The 26,631-nt window shown below is 52.3% G+C and overlaps 1 protein-coding gene across 2 annotated transcripts in view; it reads left to right on the forward strand.

Annotated features, from left to right (window-relative positions):
- The window catches only part of ZNF423 (zinc finger protein 423), a 332,672-nt gene that overhangs the window by 101,733 nt on the left and 204,308 nt on the right, over positions 1 to 26,631 (forward strand). The window contains exon 3 of one of the 2 annotated variants that reach the window (XM_025852448.2): positions 9,667 to 9,867. The exons of the other annotated variant lie outside the window; for it this stretch is intronic. Coding sequence (XP_025708233.2) covers positions 9,667 to 9,867 — 201 coding nt within the window. The remainder of the gene's footprint in view (positions 1 to 9,666; positions 9,868 to 26,631) is intronic. 2 annotated transcript variants of the gene reach the window in all.

Below are 26,631 nucleotides of genomic sequence, written 5' to 3' on the forward strand. Positions count from 1 at the left end.
CATGCGGCGAGATCAGTTTTATTAAGATGGTGAGGCTTGGAGGAGTGACACTGTTAACGACTTGCTGGAAAAATATAATCCCCCCTCCCTTTTGGTGGGGGTGCCTGTGGTTGCTTTTTCCCCCTTCCTGCTTTGTCCCTCTCTCGTTCCCTCCTCACCTACCACCTTTTCTTTCTGCTCCTTCCCTTGCCCATTGAAGCTGGGAGCTGGGTCTGGGGGCAGCTGCTGCCTCTCTCCGCCTTTGGGGTTGGGCTTAGCACTTGAACACCCTCTGGGAGGGTTGTCATGCATTCATCCTGCAGGTATGGACCCCAAAGGGCAAGATGCTGTTGATGGAAAGTCAGGCTCACCTGGTTCAACAGCTGTGCTTTTGATCTTTGATGCACCTACAGCACCGAGAATAAGGGCCGCCACGCAGTAGGTGCTCAGTAAGTTTGTTGACTGACTTGATGTGTGTGGCGTTTGTGTTCCAGCTCTTGGGAGCTTGTTGCCCACCAGAGCCCCAGGTGGCAGAGACCTGGGGTGACCTGAGCAGGAGGAGGTGATATCATCCTCATTTTTCAGGTGAGGAGAGCGAGGCCCAGAAGTGTAAGCCACCCAGGTCACATGATTGTGGACTTGACTGCAGATTCTAAGTCTCCAAAGAAAAGACGCTTCCATTGCCACCCAGCTAACAAGCTTCCTGTTTGGTGGGGAGGGAGCAGAGCGCCCTGGGCTCAGGGCAACTGTGGCTCCTGCTGGGCATGCTTCATGGCAAGGGCCCTCTAGGCTGCATTCAGCCCTCCAAGGCCTATTGTTTTGTCCACATCTTGCTTCCTAAAACTTGAAGTCAACATTTAAAAATCCAGGGATGTCACATAAAAATATGGATTTCCTTCTTTAAAAGAACAACAACAAAAGTCAGCTGATGTATCTGCACCGGGCATCACTTTTCCATATAGTGACCGTGTACATAGAGCATTTAAGCAGGGGCCACCCCCTTGGGTGGGTGTCTGTCTGCCCCGGCCTCCCCCACCTGATCTACTCATTTGTATAACAGTAGAGGGCACTGGAGTTGTGAGCTTTGGTCAATTCATGGGCTGAGTGATGGGGGAAGGGGGCCTCGCTCACCCATTTGAACCTCAGTTTTGCCTTCTGTACAATGGGTGGATTGGTACCATCTCCCTCGTGGGGCCACGGATCACTGGGTAAGGGATGCAAATGAATTAAAAGGTCTGGTCTGAGGGAAGTGATTACCATCCTCTACGCTGCTAATCATTTTGGGCTCAGGTTCTAGAATTCCTGGCAACTAAAGAGATACCCTCTGGAAGATTCTAGTCCTTTCTGTGGTCAGCCATGGGCCTGTGGAGAGGGAGGCCCGGTACCAGGTCCTGCATTGTCAGCCAGGGTGGGGCATCCCAGCAAGGCTTGTGTGGTGCAACCAAGTCAGATTCAGCATCTGACTGACCGTGGCTTTGAAATTCCATTCATGGAGCCGTCAGCACTGAGAGGGGACCAACAGATGCTCCCCCTGCCTCCCTGGCTCTCCCTCCTCCGACAACCATCCAGAAGTTGCTTCCTTATTTAAGAAGCAGAACTTGGACAGCAAATTATGTGTTAAAATATTTGCCTACAGCCCTGCTGCCAAGGGGACCCTTTAGGCTGAGTGTTAAATGTTACCCTGCTGCCCGCACTGCAGATATTTTAAATCTGAAGATAAATAGTGGCTGCCTCGTGGAATTTGGGGCCAGCCACGGATGCACAAGCAGAGTGTCTAATTGGGGTTGGCAAGCTCCTGGCCCAGCCTGGCCCCAGCCCCTCCCGGCCTCCATCCCACCAGCCCAGGCATGCATGAGAAAGTGCTCACAGGCACTGAGTCCTTCTCTACAGCCAGAGCCCAGATAGCGAGCTCAGGTTAAGCTAGGGGTTCGACCTAGTGCCCAGGTTCTGGAAGTGCTTTCTCCCACTCTGGCCCTGGGGAACACGCTGCTAGAACCCCCCCCCCCCTTTTTTTTTTAGGAAATAGGCAGGCTGTTAGGATGGAGTATACGTTCTCTATTAAAGAAAAATGTTGCTCTAGGAAAAACGCTTTGGAAATGGTAGACACCTTCCTAGACTAGGAATTCTATGGGGAGCCGCCCAACTACATACAGGGGAACGTGCAGGAAAACGGGCTTGCGGATTGTAAAGGGAACATGTCTACGCTGTTGGCCTCGGGGGTTGGCTGCAAAAGACCCCTGGCGGAGGTCACGCTGTTTCCGGGGGGAAGGTGGGCTTGTCACTTGCTCAAGGTCATAGGACGTGGAAGGGGGGAGCCTGAACTTGAGCCCAGGACTGTCCTCTCCTGCTCTAGGGGATTTTCTTGTCTGTATGGACATTTTTGTGCCTTCGGGTGGCCCTGTGCCCTGACATTCTCCATCCTTTGGAGCCGACGAGGCTCCGCTAGACCTCCCCTGTGTCCCCAGCTCCTGTGTAAGTCACGATGCTGCAGGTACTGGTTGGAGTGATAACAGCACCAGTAAGACTGTGATCGTGGCTCCGCTTTTCTCAAGTTTTATTGCAGGCCAGGGATCAGGCTCTGTATAATATTACCTCATTACAATGATTGAACTTGTTCAGATTGTTCTCCGAGAGGGGTAGGGACTTGTCCAAGGTCCCCCAGCTGTGAGGTGGTGGCATGTGGATCTGAACCCAGACGGGTTGGCTCTACAGTCTGTGATTCTTTTCCGTTCTTTGTCCGTCATCCTGCCGGTCCCTGCAGCATGACTCCGGCTGCCTGCCGCTGGTGTGGGCTCGCTCGATGAGAGTCTTTCCTGCAGTGGCTTGGCCCTGTCAGCCCCGCTGGACCCCTGCACGGCCCTGCCCTGTGCTTCCTGTACAGCTGGGCTCCCCGGCCGAGCCCTGGATGCGCCTCGAATTCACTGTCCAGCGGTTCTGATATTTGCGGCGGGGGGTGTGTGGATGGTGCCGCCACCGGTCGGAGTCTACTTGGGAGAGGAGATGAGACGTGATGGGGGGCCGCGGTGGGGGCTGTCTGGTTCTCCGGGGGCCTCCCCATCGTCCCCGGGCACCATTCCTGGCTTCTGCATTGCTCTCTGCTCCCCGCTCCCCTGCACCCTTGCCCTGCACCTTTGCCTCTTCCCGCCTGCCCCGCCCCAGCCTCTTCTGGGCTCCTCTAGACCCCACAGGGCTCCCGGCCTCACACGTAATTCTTGCATCCACGGCCATCCGTTCAGGTGAGCCTCACCTCCACCTGTCTTGTCTCTCATGAGCAGGCTCTTTACTGATGATACGAACTCAGTGTCAGGCAGGGAAGGGACTTGCTCAGGGTCACTCATGGGGTGTGGTGGGGGTACTGCAGTGAAGACTGGGAGCTGGGCCCCTGACTGACGCTGGCCCAGGTCCCTTTCGGCATTCATGGATTCACATATTCGCTCACTCACCAAGCCTGTATTTGTTGAGTGCCCTTCTGGGCCAGGCTTTGTGTGGGCTTTGAGGCACCCAAAATGAATAAGGCTGGGGAGCACCCTACTCTGTATGTGGTAGCAAATGTGTGCATGTTATGCCTGGCACTCAGCAGATGCTCCATACATGTTTGTGGGATGAATGAAGGAAAGAATGAATGACTGTGTGTGATTATTGGCACTGGTATATCTCATGCCTTTCGAGCTCTGCCCTTGTTGTCTCTATCCTGGGCTTATGGGGCTTCTCCTGGCTTCCGGCCTCCACTGGGCAGGTACTCAGCCCTGGGGCCCCAGAGGTGGGACCCCCAGTGGTCCCTGGTTAGTTCTCAAGGTGCCCGGGGCTCCCCGCTGGTAAGGGGAGGGACCCCCATGGTTCCTCCCAGGAAGAGACGGGGCAGCCTTCTCACTGAGGTCCCTGCTGGCTCTCGAGCTGGCTGGGGACCGGGGCCAGAGGGAGGAGACCCTCACCGGGGTTCGCAGACTGAGCCTCCCTCCTCCGGCCCTTGGGAGTGGTGGGGCCCCACCAGCCCTGACTCATGAGCTCCAGAAGCCTCGCTGAGAAGGTAGGAAATGTTCAGTTCCCAGACCTGGCGGCCTGCGGGCAGCCTGCTCCTGCCCCTCTGGGGCTGATCTCCTTTCCCTTTCTCCCGGCACCAGGCTCGGCCAGCTGTCCCTGGCTCGGCCCTTTCACAGACGTCCCCTTTTTGGCCCTCCCAGGCAGTGGTTAGGAGTGGAGATCTGTTGTCAGGAGGCCAACCTCTGCTCTTCCCAGTGTGTGTGACTCGTGTGTGGTCCTGAGTCGTGGCCTCCCCGTCTGCAGAGTGGGGATACCGACCCTACCTTTTGCATAGGATGGCTGTGACGAGGACACGGGACGCGGGTGGAGGACGGTGCCAGAAATTGCTCCTCCTGTGGTCAGCATCACCCAGGGTGTGGGGGTCGGAGGGGGGTAGGCCGAGCCGCCTCCTTCTATCCCTGACTCAGTTTCTACTACCTCTTCCCTCAAGAGGACGGGGGCCCATTTTCTTGCTCAGTGTCTCTTGCCGTGTACCCTTTCTGTAGCCTTCTCGGATTATCATCTTGAATGAAAGCCCTTGCTCGCGGGCAGTGGTTCCGTGAGGCTGCTTAGGCCTGGGGTGGGGCAATGCACGGCTTTCTAATGAAAAGCAGTGCATCAAGGGGGTTTGTTACTCCTCCCTTTGCTCATAGAAAGTTCTGCAAACCCGTATCTTGGGCTCAGGGACTGTGGGACGTATGGAGGTGGTGCCGTGGGGTCCACCAGTCCAGGTGTTTCCTCTTCCTCCTGCTTTGAGAATGAAGCTGGCGGGACAGAGTGGCCCCATCTTACGTTAGGCTGAACCGTTTGAGGTGGCCAATATTCGACTTCTTTGACCCACAAAGATGGCAACTTCATGTGGTTCAACCTAATGATACTTATCATCGCTTGTACTGATATTCGGAGACATGTTTCTTTGAAACCAATCTTTTCATTCGGTTGAACATTGACTGAGCCCCCCACCGTGTGTTCTGTCTGTACCAGGGGCTGGGGAGACAGTATTGAGCACAGAGCTCCTGCCCTCATGGAGCTTGTGGTCTCATGGAGCATTCCTGCTGTCTATTGCTCTATAACAAACCACCCCAAAACTCAATGGCCTAAAGCAGTGATTATTATTTCACATAGCTCTGTGGGCTGAGTGGACTTGGTTGGGGTCCCACTTGGCATTTTTCATGTAGTTGCCGAGTGAGTTGAATCTCTTGTCATCTGAAGGCTCGCCCGGGTTGGATGTCCAAGATGGTGCACTCCCACGGCTGGCAGTTGGTACGGTTGGGGGCTCTGCTGGTGCTGTCCACTGGAGCAACTACACTCTCTCCATGTGGCTTAGGCTTCTCATGGTATGGCAGCCAGGTACTACTAGGCAGTGTCCCAAGAGACCAGGAGACCCCGTGGAAGTTGCAATCCTTCTGACCTAGCCTCAGAAATCCCAGAACATTGCTTCCATTACATTCTAACGTCAAGGGAGTCACTACAGCCAGCCAGGCCAGAGGGCAATTGTGCAGGGGAATTAGATCCCTCTTCCTGATGGGCGAGTGCGGGTCTCACTACAGAAGAGCGTATGGGATGGGAGGTGTTGCCGCTGCTGTCTTTGGAAAATGCAGGGTGCCACAGGGAGGCGGGGAGGAAGAAAGTTAACCTACCAAAGCATGAGTGAACACTGTGCCAAAGGTACTGGTGGCAAAGGGAAAGGCACTATGGGGTAGGAGTGCTGGGCATCCACATGACATTGGCGCTCAAGCCTGTAAGGGAGCCCCGTTAGCTGGGGGAAGAGTCCCGGGGGAATAAGAGTGTGAAGCCCTTGGTGGAACAAACTTGCAATCGAAGGGGCTGGAAGAAGGTCTGTGTGGCTGCGGGGCAAGTGATAAGTCAGTGAGGTTGGCAGAGCCCTTACTGGGCCTTCGGGGCCAGGACAAGTATCCTACACGTGACTGTGAAGGGTTTACAGATCCCTCAACAGTTTTTCATCGAGTATCTACCGGGGCGGGGCTGGTTTTGTGGGCAGGGTGGTTTTGCGTCCGACACAACTGTGTTTGAAACCTGCCACCGGTGGCCTTTCTTTGCACCAGTGTCCTCACAGAAGGTTCCTGGCAGGCAACAGGTGCTCCAGAAAGGCGAGCTGCTCTTGGCGAACTCCTGGCCAAAGGAGTGCCCAAGTCCACATTGGTGTGCAGAGAGGTGTGCGTGTCGGAGGGCAACTAGGCTGTGAGTTGTCCAGTGGGGAGTGTGAGGCTGGGGAGGTGGGGAGCTTTGTCCATGGGCTTGGTGACCCTCAGGGAGAGGTCCCTATTCACCACTGCTCAGCTCCGGCCTTCCCAGGCAGCCCTGGGAGGGCTGGGGTGGAGCAGAGGGAGGGAAAGGCTCCAGGGCCTGTTTTCGGGAAGTCCTTCCCAGCTCCAGAGGCCTGCATGGAGAAGAATGAGCTCCTCCGCCTGCGGACTTTGCTTCCTCCGGGCCGGCGGGGTGGTTGGAGAGACCAGCGGGTCACCCGTTGTTCAGGCCCAGAGATCACAGTGTCAGAAACTCGAAGCAGCACGTGGGATGGGGACTCAGGGCTGGTGGCCGCTTCTGAGCTCTTGCCTTCTCTGTGCTCACTCAGGCAAGGACTCGCAGGGCTGGGTGAAGGCAGGACCTGGGATGGGCAGGGCCACCCCTGACTAGCGAGAGCTGGATCAACGGAGGGGGGAAGGTCCATTCCCTCAATCCCCCGGGCTTCCTGAGTAGCTGCTGTAGGAGGAGAGAGAGGTCTCCTGAGAATGAGGAGACCCCAAGGGTGCTCCAGGGGAGACATCACCCTCAGGGCTCTCCCCTCCCGGGCCTTGGAGAGCTTAGGGCTCCAAGAGGCCCCAGGCCTGGGGGAAGGGCGTGCTGCTTAACGTCAGCTTTGGATGACCCCCTAGAGCCTCTGTTTCCTCATCTGCAAATGGAAAAAGAGCACCATTTACTCTTTTCCCCTTGTGTGAGGTTCAGAGCCTGCGGGCAATGAAAGGGCGTTGCAGGGAGTAAAGCTGGAGCCGGATGGAGGGCTTCCTGTTTTGAGGTCCTGATTCTGCTGATGCAGAATACTGAATACTGGGTCTTCAGGGGGGTCCTGATATCCAACTTCTTCAGGCTGCTGGTCTTTTCTCTCAGGCTGCTTGTCTTCTTTCTCTCTGGCTTCCCGAGGGGCAGGCTGGCTGGCCGTGTGACCCCCTGGGACCTCAGAGGATGGGGGGCGCCCCCACCTTTGCCCGCCTCCCCTCCCCTGCCCCTTTGTGCGCAGCCACCTTGCCTTCCCATTAGTAGACAGTGGCAGGGGAGGTGACAGTTCCTTAAAACAGATTTATACTCTTGGATGACTTTATGGGTTTTTGCCTTATAAAAACCCAAGAGTTGACATCCTGATTTATCTACTCCTGAGTCAACAGGATGTACCAGATTTAAAGAGATCAAATGCATTGTAATGTTTGTGGTTCCAGTTGTGGATTAGATGAGCTATTATGGAAAGTGCTGCCAAGTAAATATGGCAAAAAAAAAAAAAAAGTAACAAGGGGTAATTTAAATATGCCTGTTAAATTGTGTGTTAAGTAAAGTAGCACAAGTGTGGTGCTGAATGTAACTTATTATCTGGAGAGTTCGTCTAGTAGATAAAGCGGGAACGATGTTTCTTTCCCTCCCCCACACCCAGAACATTTTTTTTTTTTTTTTTTATTAAGGAAAGAGACTGTAAACTAGGAATTTCAGAGATGGGCGCTTGACTGCGTAACCGTGCTTGTGTGATGACTTATAATATTGAAGGCTCCAAATGATATTTCTCATTTCTTTGCTTTCTATTTCTTGTCGCCACAGCAGCAGCCGATCAGATTTCCTGAGATAAATATGCTGCCTGGCTTTTAATGGGATTTCTGTATTGCCGGGAGTTGGCGTGTTCTGATAATAAAAGAACCTAAAAATTGTACATCCCTTAATTGGTAAGAAGAGAGATGTTTTGATGGGCCACAAATGGAAACATTGATTTTTACTGCCTCCGAGCAGTTGCAACAGCGTGTCATGCCACGTTCCCTGCCACGGAAGGCGGCAGCTGGCTCTCCGATGAGCTGATTTGTGTTCGCAGGTTCTTGATGTCGGGTGCTTGGAAGTGCGTGTTTTGTGCGGATGGGAGAAATAGAGCCCTTATAACATTATCTGTTTCTAAATTGAAATATTTATAGGACTGTGGCTTTCACCTCGAATCGAATGCATTCTTTGCCTCGTTTCTCTTTCTTGCTTTGGTGACTAGTCCTCGGGGGTTTAAAGGTTGTGTGCTGAAGGTTTTTGCTCTAACTGCGGTGTTATATGTGACACGCATGGGTGCACACGTGCTGGCACACACACCTCTTTACCTATGTGTGTATGTTTGCATCAGCATCCTTCCACATAATAGAGATTTCTCTCTTTAGTTCACATCAGTGCTAATTTCTGGATGGGTAGATTGTTTCCCAGGACAGACCGTGGGAGATGTAACACGCCCTTGGATTTTCCAGTGTGAGTCTCTGTACTTTAATGAGGAAGTTTAATCCACTGACATTTATTGGGATTACTGATATATTCTCTGTGTTATATTTACCATGCTTTTTTGCACTTTGATTTACAAGTTCTTGATGTGTCCTATTAATCTCTCAGATTGAGGCTGTGCTCCATTTTCCCCAGCTGTGCAGGGAAGTGCAGTAGACAGGAGTCAGGATGTCGAGTTAAACGTCTGTCGGGTGCTGGGGATATCATGTCCCCCTACGTGGGTGTCAGGTGTCTCACCTATGAAATGGGAATAACAAGGCTGCCCCTCTCTGTGGGCAGGGGCAGGACCACATGATGGTGTGAGCTCCCTCTTAGCTCTAGAATGTGTAAGCCTGGGAAATGGGGCTATGCATATATAATTGGGGCTTTGAAAAAGCGTGTGGAACACTACATGAAACGCAAGGCATCATTATCATGATCATTAACTCACTTTTCTGTACAGTTTAGCCACTTGTCTGCATAGTGCTAAGTGCAGAATAGGTAATTTATTTTACAGAAATTGGTTGAATGATTCCAAAACTGGTTCTCACCTTCTAGGCTGATCCCAGCGCATGAGTGAGGGCTCAGATGCAGTTTAACTTGTGATTTGACTATCCGTGGTCTTACAAACACACGTGCTTCCTTGATTCCAGGATCAGGACATCTTTGCAAAGAACTGAGCCAACATCACCACATTGGGAGGCATGCCGTGTGGATGGTGAACTTGGCTAAGAGATCTCCCTTGCTGTTAAATTGCAAGGCTTTGGGGTGGGGGGGAACGAAACGTTTAGGTGCATCAGGAGCAGCTGATGGAGGCTCTGGAGAAATGTGTAAGAGAATTGGGTTTTCAGGAGACAAAATGCAAAGGCATTTTCACCTCTGTGATGGGTCATGACCCCCAGCATCCATGTGCAGGGGGAAGATGACAGGAAATCCCCCTAGAAGATTTGCACCAAGAATTAAAGAACCTAGTTGAGAATTATGGCACCACACGCTACAAAAAAACCCCTGTATATTAATATACTGAGAGGTGTCAAGAATAATGGACCCTGGGAGGTAGAGTAATTAAATGTATCTTAATAAATGCTGGGCAATTCTTTTAAAAACCTTTCCCAAGACCCCGTCAGCTGACATGGACTGTATTCTTCCTGTTGGCAGGAGGCCTGGAAGGAGAGCCGGAGTGTGATCGGAAAACCAGCCGTGCGCTGGAAGACAGGAACAGCGTGACAAGTCAAGAGGAGAGAAATGAGGACGATGAAGACATGGAGGATGAGTCAATTTACACCTGCGATCACTGTCAGCAGGACTTCGAGTGTCTGGCAGACCTGACGGACCACCGGGCCCACCGCTGTCCTGGAGGTAATGCTAAATAGCGCCAGGATTCTGACAGGTGGTTATATGGATAATTGGACATAGCAACAGCTTGAAGCCTCAAGTGAGATTAAAGAATTAATAATGTAATTTTACAGTTAATGTCATTTTATTATGGTGTCTTGGGTACCCTGTATCCGCCTTTTAAATAAAATTAAAAATAAAAGCAACAGCTTTCTGGCAGGCAGAGATTTGGGGGAAGCACCCCATTGCTGCTTCCCCCCAAACCGCCATCTCTAGAATGTGGGCCCAAGCTGGGAGGGTCTGCCCCCTGGATCTCTGCAAGGCCTTTTGGAAACCCAGCAATTAAGAGGTCGTTAGTGCAAAGTTAAGTAGCTTAAGTGTGGAAAGCTGCGTGAAGGAGTAAGCTCTGAGGCTGGGCTTCGATGGGATGGGGGGAATTTCAAAGGCCAAAACAAGAGCCCATGCAGAAGGGGACCTGGTTCCGCCTCTGTGCTCGGCCTCCTGCTTCTCTGAGCAGGAGAGGGCTGGCTGGGAAATAATCTGCCAAACCTGACTATGGCCCTGTTTCCTGTGTCCTGGCAGCCTCAGAGAAGGGGGCCAAGGCCACGGTTTTATAAGAGCGATTTAAGATGTAATGAATCATGTATGTCTGTGTGTCTGGGTCCTGTGGGTGGATGGAGTGGGAGAATGGGGGCCTCTGTATTGCCTGGGGGTGTGGCAGCCATGCTTACAGGGGCAAGGGGCCGACGCAGTTTCAGGCCCCGAGTGGGGAGTCCAGAGCATCTGTGGTCCGACATCTCTCTCCACGATGGCTGTTGATGCAAGGCTGCAGATGCCGGTTTGCGGGGAGAGGAACTAAAATCTTAGACAAGTATTCCAAAGGGGACCTGTCTCCTGTTTTTGGGGGGACCTTTGCTGGTAGGAAGCAGGTTGGGACTCAAAACTCTAGCTTCTTCTACTTGTCATGCCTTCTTAGAAGTTTGCAAGCCAAGTGTTTGGGGAACTATGACTTTCCCTCTAGTGACGGCCGTACCTGCACAGCCCTGGTTAGACAAAGTCCCCTGTTCTCAACCTCTGGAGGAAACATGTAACCAAAAACAGTGGACCTGAGAGGATTCTCACAGTTTTGGACTTTTGGGGGGCTCAGGAAACCAAACCCCAGTCATTTGGAATTTGTGCAATTTCAACCACAGGCAGAGGTGACGGCCAGCTTAGAAGCTTAGGATCAGAACTGGAAGGGACGTATGGGGTTGGCTTTTCAGGCCCCTAATTTCCCGAGGGGAAATACTGAGGCATGAGAGGGGGTGGTGATTGACCAAGGGCACCTAGGGATTTGGTGGCCGAGCCAGGACCTCTCCAGGACCTGGGCTGTATACTCTCATTCTGCTCGAGAAAATAGTAGATGGCCTGTGTCTTTCTTGATTTAGCCCAGAACTGAGGTGGAATCTTAATGATACGGGAATGAAATATTGTCCCTGACTTGGAAGACAATCAATGAATTGATCTTCTAATTAAAAGTGATTCTCTTTATTTTTGGAGTGTAAAAGAACCCGTGGGGCTTGCCTAGCATCAGCCCAGGCCCCCTCAGGACTCCTGTGAAGTGATGCTGCGTTGAGTCTCTGCAGCTTTTGGAGTGAGGCCCCATGCCCAGCATCACTCAGTTCTTCAGCACCAAGGAGATTCTCTTGTCTCTCTCCACACTTTCGAGAATGGTGGTGTTTCCAGGTTGCGAAGGGCCATTGTGAAGCTTTGAGGCTGAATATCGGGGTGTTTTGCTGGAAATAGTAGCTAAATTGTGCTTCAGTCCTGGGCAGGCCTCTTTTCCCAGTGGCTTTCTCTTCTCTCCAGAGATGCGGTCTGGCTGACATCATGGTAACTCTGTCTGCAGGGCCTTCAGCCACCGACACTTCTGCCTGCTTCCTAGCAGGACCCCACTAACGACCTCCATGGGGACATGGGAGCCAGGAATCCCCAGGCCCTGGAGCATCGGAAGGGAGTCAGAAATTCCTTAAAGGAGTATGGGAAACGACCTTGCCTAATAGCATCCCTAAGAAATTCATTACCGCCCAGAAAGGTGTGACCCAGTCTGGGAGAGTCTCCCTGACATGGAAGTAAAATGTCAGGAGCGATGTTCCCCCAGGTCTTAGGTTCTGAGGATTACCCAATGACAGGATAAACCACTGGGAATTGTGTGCATATTATTCAAAGCAGGTCCCTACCTCGGCCACCTGCACATTCTCTGATCTGCAGTGGTTTCCCACTGTGTCCCCAGAGATGTTTCTGGAACTATTGGGGTGGGCATTGGGGCCTGTCTGACCGAGGGGGCTCTGATACCCACTCCAGTCAGAGCTGTCCACATTAAAAAGTCTTTGATATATTGGGCTTTAGCACAAGATGTGTGAAAATTGGCTTCTGCTTTAAAAACTTGGAACTGGTGCCAAAATGCAATAGCAGGTCCTCCCAGGCCGGGCTCAGGGGGCTGCTGGATGCTCACCATTGGCCATCCAGCCGCTGGACTGGGGACGAAGCAGGCGGGCAGTGTGGCCACTTTGTCACCCTGGAGGGAAAGGTGGACCCTCAACAGCCTGACAAAGACCATTTCAGAGAGGGCCACGCTCTGCTGAAGCTGGGCGGGCTCTGGGTGCTCAGCAGATGTTTCTGAGGGAACAAACAAGTCTTGTTTGGAGGGAAGGTGGGGGGCCCTCCCTGCTTTTGAGAATTTGGGGCCCAAGGGCAGCACCACCTGTCAATCCCGCTGTCCACTCCTCCTGGCATCGGAATTAGGCCTTGGGTGTGAACAACAATCGTCCCCACTCATCCCCTGCTGGGGGCAGTCAGAATGTGGAGACTGCACACCCCTCACCAAGCAGGTGTGTCCCGGGGAGGTGGGGTGTGTTTGTGGGACGCCATCTTGAATGTGCTTCTTTTAGAAAACTGCTTTAAGAGGGTGATCTCTTGGCTCTTTCTGTGTCTTTCTGTGGCCATTGGGGTGGGGGTGGGGCAGTGCCTCGTTCCATCAGAATCTGGGAGAGTCGCTGAGGTTTGGAGATTTTCCGAGGTGGTGGGAAGCTCCCCACGGAAGTGGGGGGGGACTTCCTGCCAGGATGGCATTGGTGGCATGCAAAGGGAGGGTAGGCCCCTGGAACTCTGCCCTGAGGAACCCTCACCTGCAGAGATTCTGGAGCTTGAGAAGGCCCCCTCTCCATCGTCCCTTCGTGGGAGTGCTTCTGCTGGGGCCAGGAGAGTCTGGTGAAGCGTGGACTTCAGAAGCCAGCCCCTCTTTCTCCTCTTTCCCTTTCTGTCTTCCCATTCGCGTCGGAGAAGAAACCAGCCTTAAACCCACAAGGCATCAAATGTTGCATCCTTAGGACCCGAAATGAGATAAGCCAAGAGCCGTCCGCTCTGTGGGTACTCACATCCCCAGGAGCTGATTCCTCCTTGTTCTCCTGCAGACCTGGCCCACAGGGTGACATGTTTACGGGCTTGGCGTCGGGGGCATATGCCATTTTGAATTCTGCATTTGTGACTGAATGTTTTCTGAATGGATTCCCACGCTGCGACATGATCTTCTCCATTATCAGCAGCACTCAAGCAGATGAAGTTTGGGTTGCAGGTCCTGTGTCCATATACTACAAAAATATGAAATTTAGACCGGTCCGCCAGGAGATGAGGATTTCTACAACAGAGTGGACAAAGGCTGACTTGATGCCTGTGCTGGGCTTGTCTGTGCCTCATGGAGCATCATTTGTGGGCCCCAGATGAGGAAATGGCCAGAGCGTTTGGTGGCTCTCTGAACTGATGATAGAAAGTTCCCCTTACTTCGGGCCCCACTGACTGGAACGATGTCAGAACAGGGAGTGAGCTGAAGTTTACATTGACCCAGTTTGTGAAGTGTTGGCCAAGCACGTGTGGACCCTATCAGCGGTGGCAGGGGGTGTTTTTCATCATCTTCTAGAAGCCCAGAGGACTTCAGTTGCTTTAGAAAGTATCTCTGGGAACTTCCTGGGGCACCATGGAAGCAGCTACTACGAGAGGTTTGATTTACCCAGGGGCTGATTCCAATTTTTTATGTGCTCACTGAAGCAGGTCGGCTGTGGACCTTCAGTCTGGATTCAGGTGGAATGTTTTATGGCTTTCTGGGACGAAGACTACCTTTTCAGGAGACGCTGTGATTTAGACCGACGGCCGCTTTGGCCCAAATTAATGAAGCTGAGTGCCCGAGGACATTTGGGTGCAGGATCTGTGCTGTTATAATGCTTTAGATCCGTACTCTTCTAGGGACGCTCCTCCTCGTGTCAGGACTGGGCTGTCTGCAGGGATGTGCACTGTGCCAGTCGTGGAACGTGGCAGCTCCCCAGGGCCGGAGCACCCGACGGCTTTTGGAGATCTCTAGCCTCTTCGCTAAAGGCACCGCTGGTATGATTTGGGTTTTCATCATAGGTAGGGAGAGGTAGGCAGATGGAGTCTCTTTAGAAAGACTGAGGTTTCTAACTCTGGGCCCGTTCAGGTACTTTGCCCTGTGGAATAGAAATAGTCTTCAGGACCAGGTTGAAGCCAAGCGTTGGTTTCTTCCTCCAGGCACCATTCCGTGATCTCCGACGCAGACCAGGCTCCTCACTGGGCACAGAGAGGCATCCTTGAAGCATACGGGGTCCCTGCCATGCCCCCAACCCCCAGGGCTCCATGTGTGGGCCGCAGCCTCCCTGACTGCTCTCCCCACAGTCCCACCCCCGACACAGTGCATAACATGGGTCAGATTCTGTGATTATTCTGCAATAGTTTTTTTTTTTTTTTAAAGATTTTTATTTATTTGAGAGAGAGCGAATGAATGAGTGGTGGGGAGGGGCAGAGGCAGAGGGTGAGGGAGAAGCAGACTCTGCACCGAGCAGGGAATCTGATGCGGGGCTCGGTCCCAGGACCCTGGGATCATGACCTGAGCTGAAGGCAGACGCTTAGCCGTCTGGGCCACCCAGGCGCCGCTCTGTGATAGTTTTTAATGTGTTTATCGCCGGTCTCTGCCACTACTGTTGAGCTTCAGGAGGACAAGAGCCATGTCCGTTTTGTTTCCTGTTATGCCCTAGCCCAGTGCCTGGCACACGGTGGTGGTTAATGCGTGCTTGTTGGATGAAGCAATGATCCCACCTCGTCCTCCTAACGGTCCCAGCAGGGAGATCCCATTTTTCACCATTCATCCCCATCTTACACATTGGGCAGCTGAGGCTCAGAGAGTGAGGGGATCTTGCTGAGGTTTAGAGAGCTTGAGCTAAGATTCGAGGTCTGAACAGCTCACACAGAGAACATAGACCAGGGACAGTGAACGATTTCCAGCTAAATTCCAGACAGACATGGCTTTTTTGAATGCTCAACTTAAAAAAAAAAAAAAAAAAAAAAGATGGAGACGGAGAGGGATTTGTTCAAATAGCAACAGCAAAAAAATGAACTCCCTGTGGGTTAATTTTGCTGCTCCCCCTTCAGCTGCCCCCCACTTCCTGAGGACTGGGACCGAGGAGTGTTTCCCCAGCCCCTTCGGAAAGGCAGACCCGCCTTTTCTGGCCAAGGTGAAATGCTGCTGTGTAAAAAGCCGGGTGGAAAGTTAATTACACCCTGGTTTGTTCAGCTGTGGCCAGAGTGACCTGTGGGCCCTAATTACAGGGCTGGGGCTTGCGTGAAGGTTGGCACCTTTGCCAGCCTCCTTCCTGCCCGCCGGCTGGCGGGATCTTGCCTTTGTGTGCCGGCTCAGGCCCTTTCTCGCTCCGACAGCATGGGTGGGGCCCCTCCCTGCCTTATTGCTTGGGGCGCCCCTCGTACTGGTTCCATTTGGACAGAGCAGAGTCGGCATGGGCAGCCGCTGGGCAGTGCACTGCCAAGTGCACAGGTGCAGGGCGCGGGTTCCTTCTGCCCATGGGGAGCATGGACTGCGCCTTGGTGTCAGCCGGCGTCTCGCAGTGCAAAAGGCCTGGGGGCTTGAGCACAATTAATACCCCTGCATCAAGAGCTTTCCTCCATGCAAACAGCATCCAGCTAGAAAACGCGGAGCAAAGAAGGATCCTGCTCATGTAGTCAGAGAATGTGTAAAGACCAGGCGACAGACCCAGGAAGCCACTTTCAAATGTTTGGAGAGGACAAACAAACCAGCAACATCAACTATGGAGGGACACAGAAGAGACTTCACTAAATGAGGAGGCAGACCCTCTTCCTGGGTGGAAAGATTCAATATTGTAAATAGGTCAATTTCCCCTGGATGAACCTGTTAACTTTACTTAGCCTGTGAAAGTAACAATGGGATTTGTTTAGAAATGGACAAGCTGATTCTAAAGTTCATCAGGAAAATAGGCATGCAGGGAGAAGAAGGAGAATTCTGAACAAGAGGAGTGATGGGGAGGGCTGGTAACCAGACCAGATTTTAAAACACATTCTGAAGCCCTAGGAATCTAAGTGGTGTGGGACGGATAAGGGCCCAGAAAAGAGAGCAGAAAGGGATGTGAACAAAACTGGAAATGTAGTGTATGAGAGAGGTGTCACTGCATCTCCACGGAGGACAGATGGATCACTCAGTAACCGGGACTGGGGTGACTTGTAGCCATCCCGGAGAACGGAAATGGGATCCCTCTCCTCTGAAAGCTGAAACAAATCCCAAATGGATCAGAAATCTAAACAGAAAAAGAAAACTTGAAAATACTAAAGGAAAACATAAGTGGGTTTTTAAAGAATATGATAAGATCAGAGTGGGGAAGCCTTTTCTAAATATAACCATAAACCCAAAAGCCGTAAAACAAAAGACAAATATTTGACCACATAAAAATAAAACATTTCTGCATAGCCAAAACCACAATAAACCAAACCAAAGACACATATAAAGGGCAAAAGATATTTTTCCTTAATGTGTAAGAAACTCCTACCAACACTAAGAAAAGAACCAATAAATCAACAGGAAAGCAGGGCGATGTCTGGGCTGTCTGAGGTCAGCCCCTGCTCGGAACGATTGGTACCCCACTGGTCTTCAGATATTTTGAATATCTCCTGTGCGCAAAGTGGAACCAGAAAGAGATACACTAATGAGATCTTACACATTGAGGAAGGAACCTTATTGAGAATAGGAGAACTGTCAACTTTGTTTAAAGATTTATTTATTCATTTGAGAGAGAGAGAGAGAGAGAATGGGGGTGGGGGAGTGGGGGCAGGGGGAGGGGCAGAGGCGGGGGGGGAGGGAGAGAGAGAGAGAGAGAGAGAGAGAGAGAGAATCTCAAGCAGACTCCACACAGAACCTGATGACGTGGGGCTCCATCTCACGACCCTGAGACTGTGACCTGAGCCAAAATCAAGAGTTGGACGTTTAGCCAACTGAGGCCCCCTGGCACCCCGAGAACTGTAAATTTAGACCACAAGAAACTACCTACTATTTTTAACCTACCAGATTGGCAAATATTTACAAGCCCACTGTGCTGGTGAGGACCTATGCCTTGATGCCAGGGCTTGGGGTCTTGCTCTCCTCTCTGTCTCCAGGTTTGCGTTGGCCTTATAGCTAGAGCATGTAGTAGGTGCTCAAGAAAAGTTTGTTGCTCTTGTTGCCAGGGAGGCCACAACCTCCATGAGGGAAAAGCTGTCAGCAATTAGGCAGGTATGAGCTTGTAAAGAGAAAGGCTCCATGAGCCATGCCTGGATATAGTAGGACTTCAACTAATGAATCATCAGAAGGGAGAGTTACAGAAGGAAGAGATGCTTTACTCATGGAGCAAGTATTGAGCACGTGCTATGTGTAGGGACCCTTCTGGGTGCTGGGGATGTAGGAACTGTTTATTTAAATAAAAGGTAACCCAGTGGAGAAGGTATTCACTTCACAAAAGCATTCCGTGACTTGTAAGGTGACGTGCCCTGGGTGGCCTTTAAAGAGCTGGCTTTCCCAGGGTCTTTAAAAGATGTTTCCAGGGGCACCTGGGTGGTGTAGTCGGTTAAGCGTCTGGCTCTCGGTTTCGGCTCAGGTCGTGATCTCAGGGTCGTGGGATCGAGCCCCGCGCCGGGCTCCACGCTGAGCGGGAAGTCTGCTGGAGATTCTCTCCCTCTGCCCCTCCCTCCACCCCTGCTTGTGTGCGCCCTCGCTCTCTCTTTCTCCAAATAAATAAATAAATCAAAGATGCTTCCACATATAGAGATGTCGTCTGAGGGGTACCTAAGAGGATGCTGACTGTGTGCGCTGTCTTGTGAGCTTGCTGCCATTTTGGAGGAAAGCGGATAGGCGGGGTGAGCCACCGGCCAGTTTGGGTCTGCCCTGCCTGTGGTGAGATCAGAACCTTCCCTAAATTGCCTGCTCCCTGCCCTCCGAGTGCCCCACCAGAAGGTGCCTGGGAAGCCGGCAGGCTGCCTGGGACCGTGGTTCTCTCTGGGCCTGGGCAGCTGTGCCCTGGCTCCTGGTGGTCATGTGGAGGGGAGGTGCTTTTCAGAGGCTGGTGTGATTATTCACCTCCTGTGGGGCCCACAGGTTTACAGAGTGTATCCCCCCTTGACTTGATTATGTGGCGCGAACGCTGCTGTCATGTTGTGGGGCCTGTAGGTCTCTCCAAAAATTGGACACCACATCTAACAGTATAGAAGGCGGGGGTCAAGGTGGGAAGAATCCATATGTCTCTTGGTTTCCACGGGAAACGGTGTGTCCATGTGTGTGTTCTGAGGTTTCTGAGGGCTCTCCAAAGTGGAGAGGATCTTTTCCTTCTGTTCCACCCAGCTAGCCTGACTACCCTGATGGGTTTCTGAATCATTGTGCCCAAGGGTGGGTTCCTTTGTGTCCGGGGTGGGCCAGAGTGGAATTCAGGTGTGGTGCCCGACACGGGGAAGGCGTCTGCTACAAACACCCCCTGGGATGAGCCTCAGTGAGGGGACCCTGCAGAGGCCTTGGGAGAGTGATGGGGACTGGCCCGGGGCCGGCCCAGTCTGGATCCTGGTTTCCTCTCCTTTCCTGGCAGCAGCCAAACCTTCCGCTGGCTTCCTGTTGTTCGGGCCAGGATGTACACCCAGCGGGACCTCAAGGTCCTGGGAGGAAAAGACAAACCCTAAGCTGGCCTTCAGGCTGGTTGCGTGTGTATTTCTGGGTCCAGCCTGCTGTCATCCATTTCAGCCTGGAAGTTTCCAGAAGGCACATATCGTGCCAGCAAGTTGTGATACCATACCCACTGTGAGCCTGGGGCTGTGTGCACGTGTGTGTGTGTGTGTTTGTGACAGAGCGAGACAGAGAGAGAGAGTTTCTATTAACAAGGAATGTATAATCTAGCTGGAAAGTGAAGTCGCCATGATCCTTTGGGCTGCCTGGCGCATAGTAGGTCCTCAATTAACGTGCTATGTGCATACTCAACTCCAGCTGACAAGCAAAAAATGCAGATTCATGGGCTCAGGGAACTGAGAAGTAAGACTGGCTTCAAGCATGACCCTCCAAAGGACATGCTCCAAGGCTCTCTCTACAAACCCCATCCCCAGGTGTTCAGTGGCTGGGGTGCTGCCTCCAGGATTCCACCCTCCCGCCTCAGAGAAAGAACAGCCTCTTTCCAGTCACCAGGACAGGAGTCCTGGGGTTGACTCCTAGCGGAGTAGCCATGACCAAGGCTCATCCCCAAAAGCGTCCCCGAGGCCAGGGGAGACAGACATGCGCAGTAGCTCAGGGTGGTGGCAGTTGAGGGCACCTCCATACAGACCATGGGGACTGAGAGTTGGGGAGGGGCCTCCCAGGATGTCTTCTGTAGGAGGAAGGCGTGATGTGCAGGCAAATACAGAGGAATACAATCATTGAATCCAATGCCAGATTGCCGAGTATCGATGGTCAAGTCCATTCACTTTGCTCTTGATGGAATCTAGCCATCTCATCTCAGAATTTTAGGGAGGCAGACATAGAGCGCTCTGTTAAAGGGTGTTGTAGATTCTCAGCTCTGCCTACATCTCTCCTCCTGCCACCTCAGCCTGCCCCGGAGCCCCCCAGGCAGTCTGAAAGCCTGGAGTGGGCCAGGCTCTTCAGTGAGATAGGACTTGTCCAAGGTCACACAGGGAGGTGGTAGCTTAGTGGGTGTGCCCCCTCTTCCCCAGGAGGTGGCTGGTAATACCCGGGAGGCAGTCCAGTTTCCAGGATGGCCAGGGGACTGGTGTGGGACCCACAAACCTCACTTCATTTGGACTGGACTTTTTGTTTGCTTCCTGCGGAGTGACTTGGACACTTGAATTCTTATAAACTTTGTGGAAGTTGTGCTCCTCCCTTGGGGGGGGGTCCCACAGAGGCTGGCCCACCCTCCCCTCCCCGACCCTCTGCCTCTTGTCCCTTTGGGGGCAGAGTTCTGGGAAAAGCAAGTCATGCCCTGGTGGCATCCCCCGGCTACTGGGCTTCCGGGACATTGTGTCCAGGCCTTGGACCCCCGCTGGAGAGAGTTGGTCTGGCCTTGAGGCTTGAGTGGCTCAGGTGCCCAGATGGTGTGGAGGGGCAGCTATGAAATCAGTCTGCTTTGCCGGCTCCTGCGAAACCCAGGGTGACCCCAAGTCACATCACCCACCATCAGCTTCAGGGGGAGGGAGGGGGACAGATAAAGTATTCCAAAGTTGCAATAACAAGATGTTTTTCTTTGTTCTATAGGTATTTCAGTAATAAGTGTTTTCCCCCAATGGATACATATATAGCTCCCAAATCTCAGCATCACTGAGCAAACCCAGGGTCAGTTATGAGGCGCTCTGGTCAGTCCCTTTCCCGTCAAGACTACAGTTCATTAGTCCAGCCCTCCTTGCTCCTGCCTGCCAGTGCTGTCACTGATGGTCAGGACACAGGGACCAGAACCCCTCGGAGAGGCCCTGGTGCTTTCTCCCAAGAGGTGCGTGTGGATTCCTCAATCTGTTGGGCGTAAAGACCTGACAATTGTGTTTCCTAAGTCATCAATCTTGGTTTCCTCCAATTTGAGGTTTGAAAAGCTTTGAGAAATGCCTGTCAGTGAAGATCGGAATAGCCTTCAGCTGGATCCTGACCTGGTTTTGGGGTACAAGGAGCAACTAGAAAGTAATGTTCTCCATGAGTCCTTTATTAGAGCTGAAAGCTATCGGTGGTGTCTTCCCGTGTCCCCTACTTAAGCTACAACTCCCCGTGCCCAAAAGAAGAAAGCAAACCACTGCTCAGAAGAAAAATGTGTGCTTTAAAATCATAGCACCCCCTGGTATGTATTCATTCATTCATAAAGCACCTACTATGAGCTGGGAACTATTTTTGACACAGGGGATAGAGTAGTGAGTGAAACGGACAGTAGTTCCTGGCCTTCTGGAGCTTACCTTTGATAGCACCTAGCCCCTCGCAGGCTTTGGCCACGAGATTCTTAAACTGACCCGCATGTAGTTATTTTGTTCTAAAGAATCGCCTGGTTCCCTCTGTGCTGTAGCTGAGTCCTGGCCAAGGCCCGTGTGAGCAGTATGAGCGGGGAAAACAAGTAGCAGGGTCCCTGCCAAAACGGTTAGTGTGCTCAGAGGCTGTGTCAGCAGAAGCAGGACGGGGAGGCGAGAGCTCAGTCCTACATGTTGCTGGAGAGACCGGGGCTGGGAGGGGTTCAGGGGAAGATGGAGAGGGGGGGCGGTCCTCAAAGCCATGTTTGCAGTTTGGGAAGTTAGGCTTCTCGGTGGCTGGTATCAGAAAACTCATCCCTATTTTGCTTCAATCAAGTAGGGGAATTTAGTGGCTCGGTAACTAGAAAATCCAGATGTAGTTAGCACCAGCTTCAGGTGTGGCTACATCGAGGGACCCTGGCGAAGGCTTTGGAACCCGGTCTTCCTGCATCTCCTGGCTCCGATGAATGTTGTCTTGGCTTTTGGCTCAGGCAGAATGGAGTGCTCTGAATGGCAGACCCAGAGATGTTCCCCAGAGGAATTCAGGGTGCTGCTAGCAGAAGAATGGGGTGAGGGGGGGATGGATGCTCTTAGGCAGCATCAGCCCAAAGAGGGAAGGAGCTTATGCCATTTAACCAAAGAGTCCAGAGTAGGTGACCTGACCTCAGGGGTGGGATTGAGCATGACCAGTCCCACCAGTGCAGAGGCCATCTGCTCCTATGGTGGTGAGCCAGTGGTTGGTATCTTTACTATCACTTCTGGGTAAAATGTATGGTTGGATGGGGCTGAGCAGTGGGAGCTCTGGTGGAAGCTGGGCATCAAAGCAGTGGGGGAGCAAGGGGGAGCAAGAACAAAATATAAAGTTGCTCTTCATATGTGGGCCAGAGTGGGTATCCCTGTGGCCCCTTGAATTGGTCTTGGTTCTGTCCCTTAGAGCACCAAGATTGATGGAGAGAGGGGTTCCTCCGAACCTTGAGATCCTGTGATTGGCATCCCTCAAATGACACCCTAAACACAGGAAAATAAAGAACATCCCCAAACAAAATGAGAAATCAACCAAATTTATCTCCTGCTGCCTCAGGCGTGTGGTTCAAGGAGTGCAGCCAGCAGGGGATCAGCCTGGCCTGGCCTTAGAGAGGGAGTTAACAACTGCTTGTGATGCTGCGGCGAAGGCTTGGTGGGGCTGGGGGTGCGGGTGCGGGTGGGGGCGGGGGGGGGGGTGGGGGGGGGGGGGGTTTCCGGACTGGGAAAGGAGCAAGGAAATTCGAAATTTAACTCTGGCACTGGTCTAAAATAAAGCCGAACTATTGGTTGAGTGTTTTGGCAGTGTTTTTAAACGCTGTGTGTGCCAGCTCAGGGAAAAAATGTACAGGGGATTATAAAATGCTTCATTTTGTGTTAAACAGTTTTATTTTGGAGTTGACTGGCTAGAATTTGGCTGCCTTTGGGAATGACATCATTGCTCTGGGGAGGGGGGCATCTGGGAAGACTGGGGCTGTGAGGCAGCTGTGCAGGTGGGGAGAGGTGGCCACTGGCCGGGGGGGGGGGGGGGAGCACACATACCCGGGCCCCTCCCCCACCCTGCCACCATGGATGCCCGGAGTCCCGGCCTGGCCTAGTGGTTGGCTGTGTGTGGGCCAGTACTGCCAAGTGGCAGAGGGTGACAAGACCAGATCTCCTGGAGCAGGTCTGACCCCTCGGAGGGCTGGTAGGGGCTGAGTGGTGAGGAGGTGGCAAGAAGGTGGTGGAGGGCAGGGGGTAGGGGGGCTGGGGAGGAGAGATGGTTGGCATCTGTCTGTGGCCTTCCAGTTGCTTCCCCGCATCTGATCCTTGGACTGCTTCCACGTGACTCTGCCCCTCTCCTGGTGCACTTAGGATGAATCCATTTCACGGCCCCAGGCCTGCCTCTCCTACTCCCCCTGAGACTACTTATTCCTGCCCCAGGGCCTTTGTTCCACCTCTTCTCTCCACCTGGATGCTCTTTCAGGTTTGCCCAAGGATCTCCCCTCCGCTTCCCTGGGGGGCTTAGCTCCAGTGCCCCAGGCACAGAGGGGTCCTCTTTGACGCCCCCACTCCCCAGCCTGAGTAGTTCTCCTTCACCGTCTATCGAGTCGGCCCCTTTGATTTCCTTTCTGGTAATTCTTTTTATTTCCCATTTTCTTTTTGATTTTTTTTTTTTTTTTTTGGCTTTGCTATTAGAAGTTGACCCTCTTGAGAACAGCGGTGTGCTCACTTTCTCATGCCTGTATCTGTCTCTGGCCTAACACGGGCCCAGCGCATGGTAGGTGCTCGGGAAATATTTATTGAACGATTTGTTGGACGCGGTGCCAGGTTGTTCCATTTGTCACTCCTGTGGGTGGTTAAGGCCCAGGGATTCTTGTGAACGGTCTCCCGTGGTCTGGAGAGGAGCCTCCTTGGTGTGCCACCAAGCACATACCTCCCTTCCTGGCCTCAGAAACTTCTTCCCACCTGCACCCTGAGACCATAAGACAAACCAGAGGACGTATGCCGCTCTTCCAGGGGATAGGGATGTTTTGCATGCTGGACCTCTAGTTTTTTATGAAGTCCCTGCTACGTGCCAAGCCACGGTAGGTGTTAGGGATATAGCAGGTCCCTGCCCTCAGGAAGCTTTTGTTCTGGTGGGGGAGATGGGTAATGAAGAGGTAGATGGACAAATGCCTAATAAACCCTGGGGTGCACATGGGGAGCACAGGAAGACCCGAAGGTCCCCGGGGTGGGAATTGAGGAGCACCAGTGGAGTGTCTGCATGTCGTGGGGTCCGGCCAGGGTGGTTTGTGCTCTCCACGGCGGGGTGGCAGAGTTGCAGGGAGAAGTGCCGAGTCCCAGAGGGAAGGGCCTGGGGAGTCCGGGGTGGGAGGGGCGTGGGTACCTAGGGAGGCTTTGCCCTCTGACCACCTTTGCCATGGGCCACTTGCCTCATCACTGATTTTGGTTTTGGTTTTTTTGTTAATCTCTCGTCACTCTCACTGATGACATATTTTACACTGCATCCTCCAAGGGCTTTTTATTACTATCTTCACAAACACCTTGTGTCGACACATTTACTTAAAAATTGTTTAAAAGATACCCCCTTAGTCAGGGTCCCAACAGAAAACAGATGGTACATTCAAACGAGGTAATTGAAGAGCATTTAATAAGGGGCCTTTTTTTACGGAGGTGGGTAGGTCGAAGGGAGGCCAACCGGGATGGGGGAGCATTTTTGGGACTTCCTGGCCATGTTGGAGAATGTAATGGGGCATGCGGAGGGGCTTTTGTTGGAACCTGGAGAAGACTGCCCCTGTAGCTGTGAGGTCCCTGATGACAGGCAACCTGTGACAAGCCAGGGAGCATGCCAGGAGAATAAATACCCCGACTCTGTCCCCTCCTACCCTCCAGTCTGTGCCGGACCCATGGGCTAAACCTAACAGGAGCCCCAAAGCAGAGGAGCCTGCTGGTCAGCTTCCTGGGACGCAGAGCGGGATGGAGAAGGGAGGAGGGTGGATCCGGAAGGGCCGATGACCAGCGCCCTCTGCATCGCCCCTGCCCCTGGGGCCAGCTTGGGTGCTGCTGAGAAGTCAACTTTTGGAGATGAACCCCAGTTTATAAAAGGAGAACTTTTCCCGTGTGAACTTGTTTGGGGGTGTTGGAGCTACGTGTTTGTCTTGGAGCTTGGGGTTTTGTCGGGTTGCCGCGGGGCTTTTGGCTTTCGGTGTTCTCTTTCCCTGGGACCTGGTAGTCGTCTGTGACTCAGTCCTGCGCCATCAGGCCGCAGATTATGGGAACAGAGGAGCAGATCTGTCAGACGTGAGGCCTGGCTCCTGGCAGGTAGAGCTGTTCAGATCACGGCCTGAGCTGCCAAAACTTTGTTATTTGCATAAATGGAGAATGGAATAGACTCTCATTCCGATTAACACCATTTACTGCTTAACTACTGGAGAAATTGGCAAGGAGGGCACTCTGTGGCCGTCACCCCCCTCAACGGTGCCATTCCATTTATGGCTTCACCGGGGACAATGGCAGGGGAGAAGTCAAGGAAAGCAGGAAGGTCAAGGATGCTTCTGAGGAGCCTCTTTGTTCATTATGTATTTATACTGCGCATGGTTTCCATTCGCTGGCTGCACCGCTCCCGGGACCCCCAGAGGATAAGGCAAGGGAACCTGTGCTCCGAGCACCAAAGCTATTTTTATTTGTACGCAGGGCAAGGTGACGCGGCTGCTGCAGGCTGAGGTTCAGCTCTCCCTGACACACAGAATTGGATATTAAGGCGGAATTAGAAGCTTGAGTCCAAGGAGATCCCTTGTGAGTGATGCATTCAGGATGGCATTATGACTTTCCAGGCAGCTTCTGCGGAGAGCAGCAAGGGTAGATGAAGGAGCCGTTTTGGGGGGCAACCCTGGGGCCCCCCAAGTAGCCTTGTGTTAGTCTGTGAGTCAATTGCAAATTCTTTCCCCAAATCAAATTCCCTTCCTGTTGTTTCTTTTTTTCCATGACACGTCCCCACTGGACATTCAGAAGCGCTTCCTTCTCCTCTTCACGGAGCTTGGCGTGTCCCGCTCGCCCACCCACCCGGGCCCCACCCTGGCCTAGTGCCCTGGAAAGTCCCCATCTCTGCGGTGACTCATGGACTTGCCCAGTGCTCTCAGCATCGCCTCACCTTTCAGTGAGGGGCGGAGGAGGCTTTCCTCACTCTTTATTTAAAAAACATTTTTAGAGATTAAATAGCACGAACACATAAACGTATTCCATTTGTGAAAGTTTCAGATGCAGATTCGGCTGAAGTCTCCATCCTGGCCACCACCACCCACCCCACATTAATTTGCAATCACTAGTTTGGCTGGCGTACTTTAAGACCCTGTACTCCAAATTTGCGTAATACTGCGTTTCATAGATTCCAGGACACACTCTAACGTCTCCTGCAATTAGTGGCTGGTCATGGTTTAATTGATAGTTTTTTTTTTCCTTCTTTTAGTGGTATGTAAAATAGTGGTGACTTTACAACCCATGGGGTCTTAGATTTGATGAAATATGGTATATGTGTATCCATAGAAACAATGTCATATTGATTTTTTATTAAAAATATAAATGATCCTGTATTGGATTTATCATTCTGCAGTGGGTTCCCCCCCACAATACTATGCCTTGGAGAGTTTTGCACATTGGTATATAGATCCCCCTTATTCTTTAACTGCTGCATGGCATTGTACAGCGTGGATGTACCATGGTTTATGTAGCTGGTCCCCTGGTGATGGGCATTTAGGTTGTTTCTAATTGTTGCCTGTTGTAAACATTCTTGTACATGTCTCCCTATAGGAGCACTTTTTCCATGGCTGATAGTGAGAAAGAGGCATTGCTGGGCCTAACCTTTCTTGCATTCCATTGTCTCCCATACGTTCTGTCCCTCTGTCCCATCCCATCCCATCCTACCCCATCCCACCCATCCCATCCCATCCCATCCCA

The sequence above is a fragment of the Callorhinus ursinus genome, unplaced genomic scaffold (genome assembly GCF_003265705.2).
Source record: "Callorhinus ursinus isolate GAN/ISIS: 27379988/994484 unplaced genomic scaffold, GSC_fseal_2.0 scaffold56, whole genome shotgun sequence".
Taxonomy (NCBI): Eukaryota; Metazoa; Chordata; class Mammalia; order Carnivora; family Otariidae; genus Callorhinus; species Callorhinus ursinus.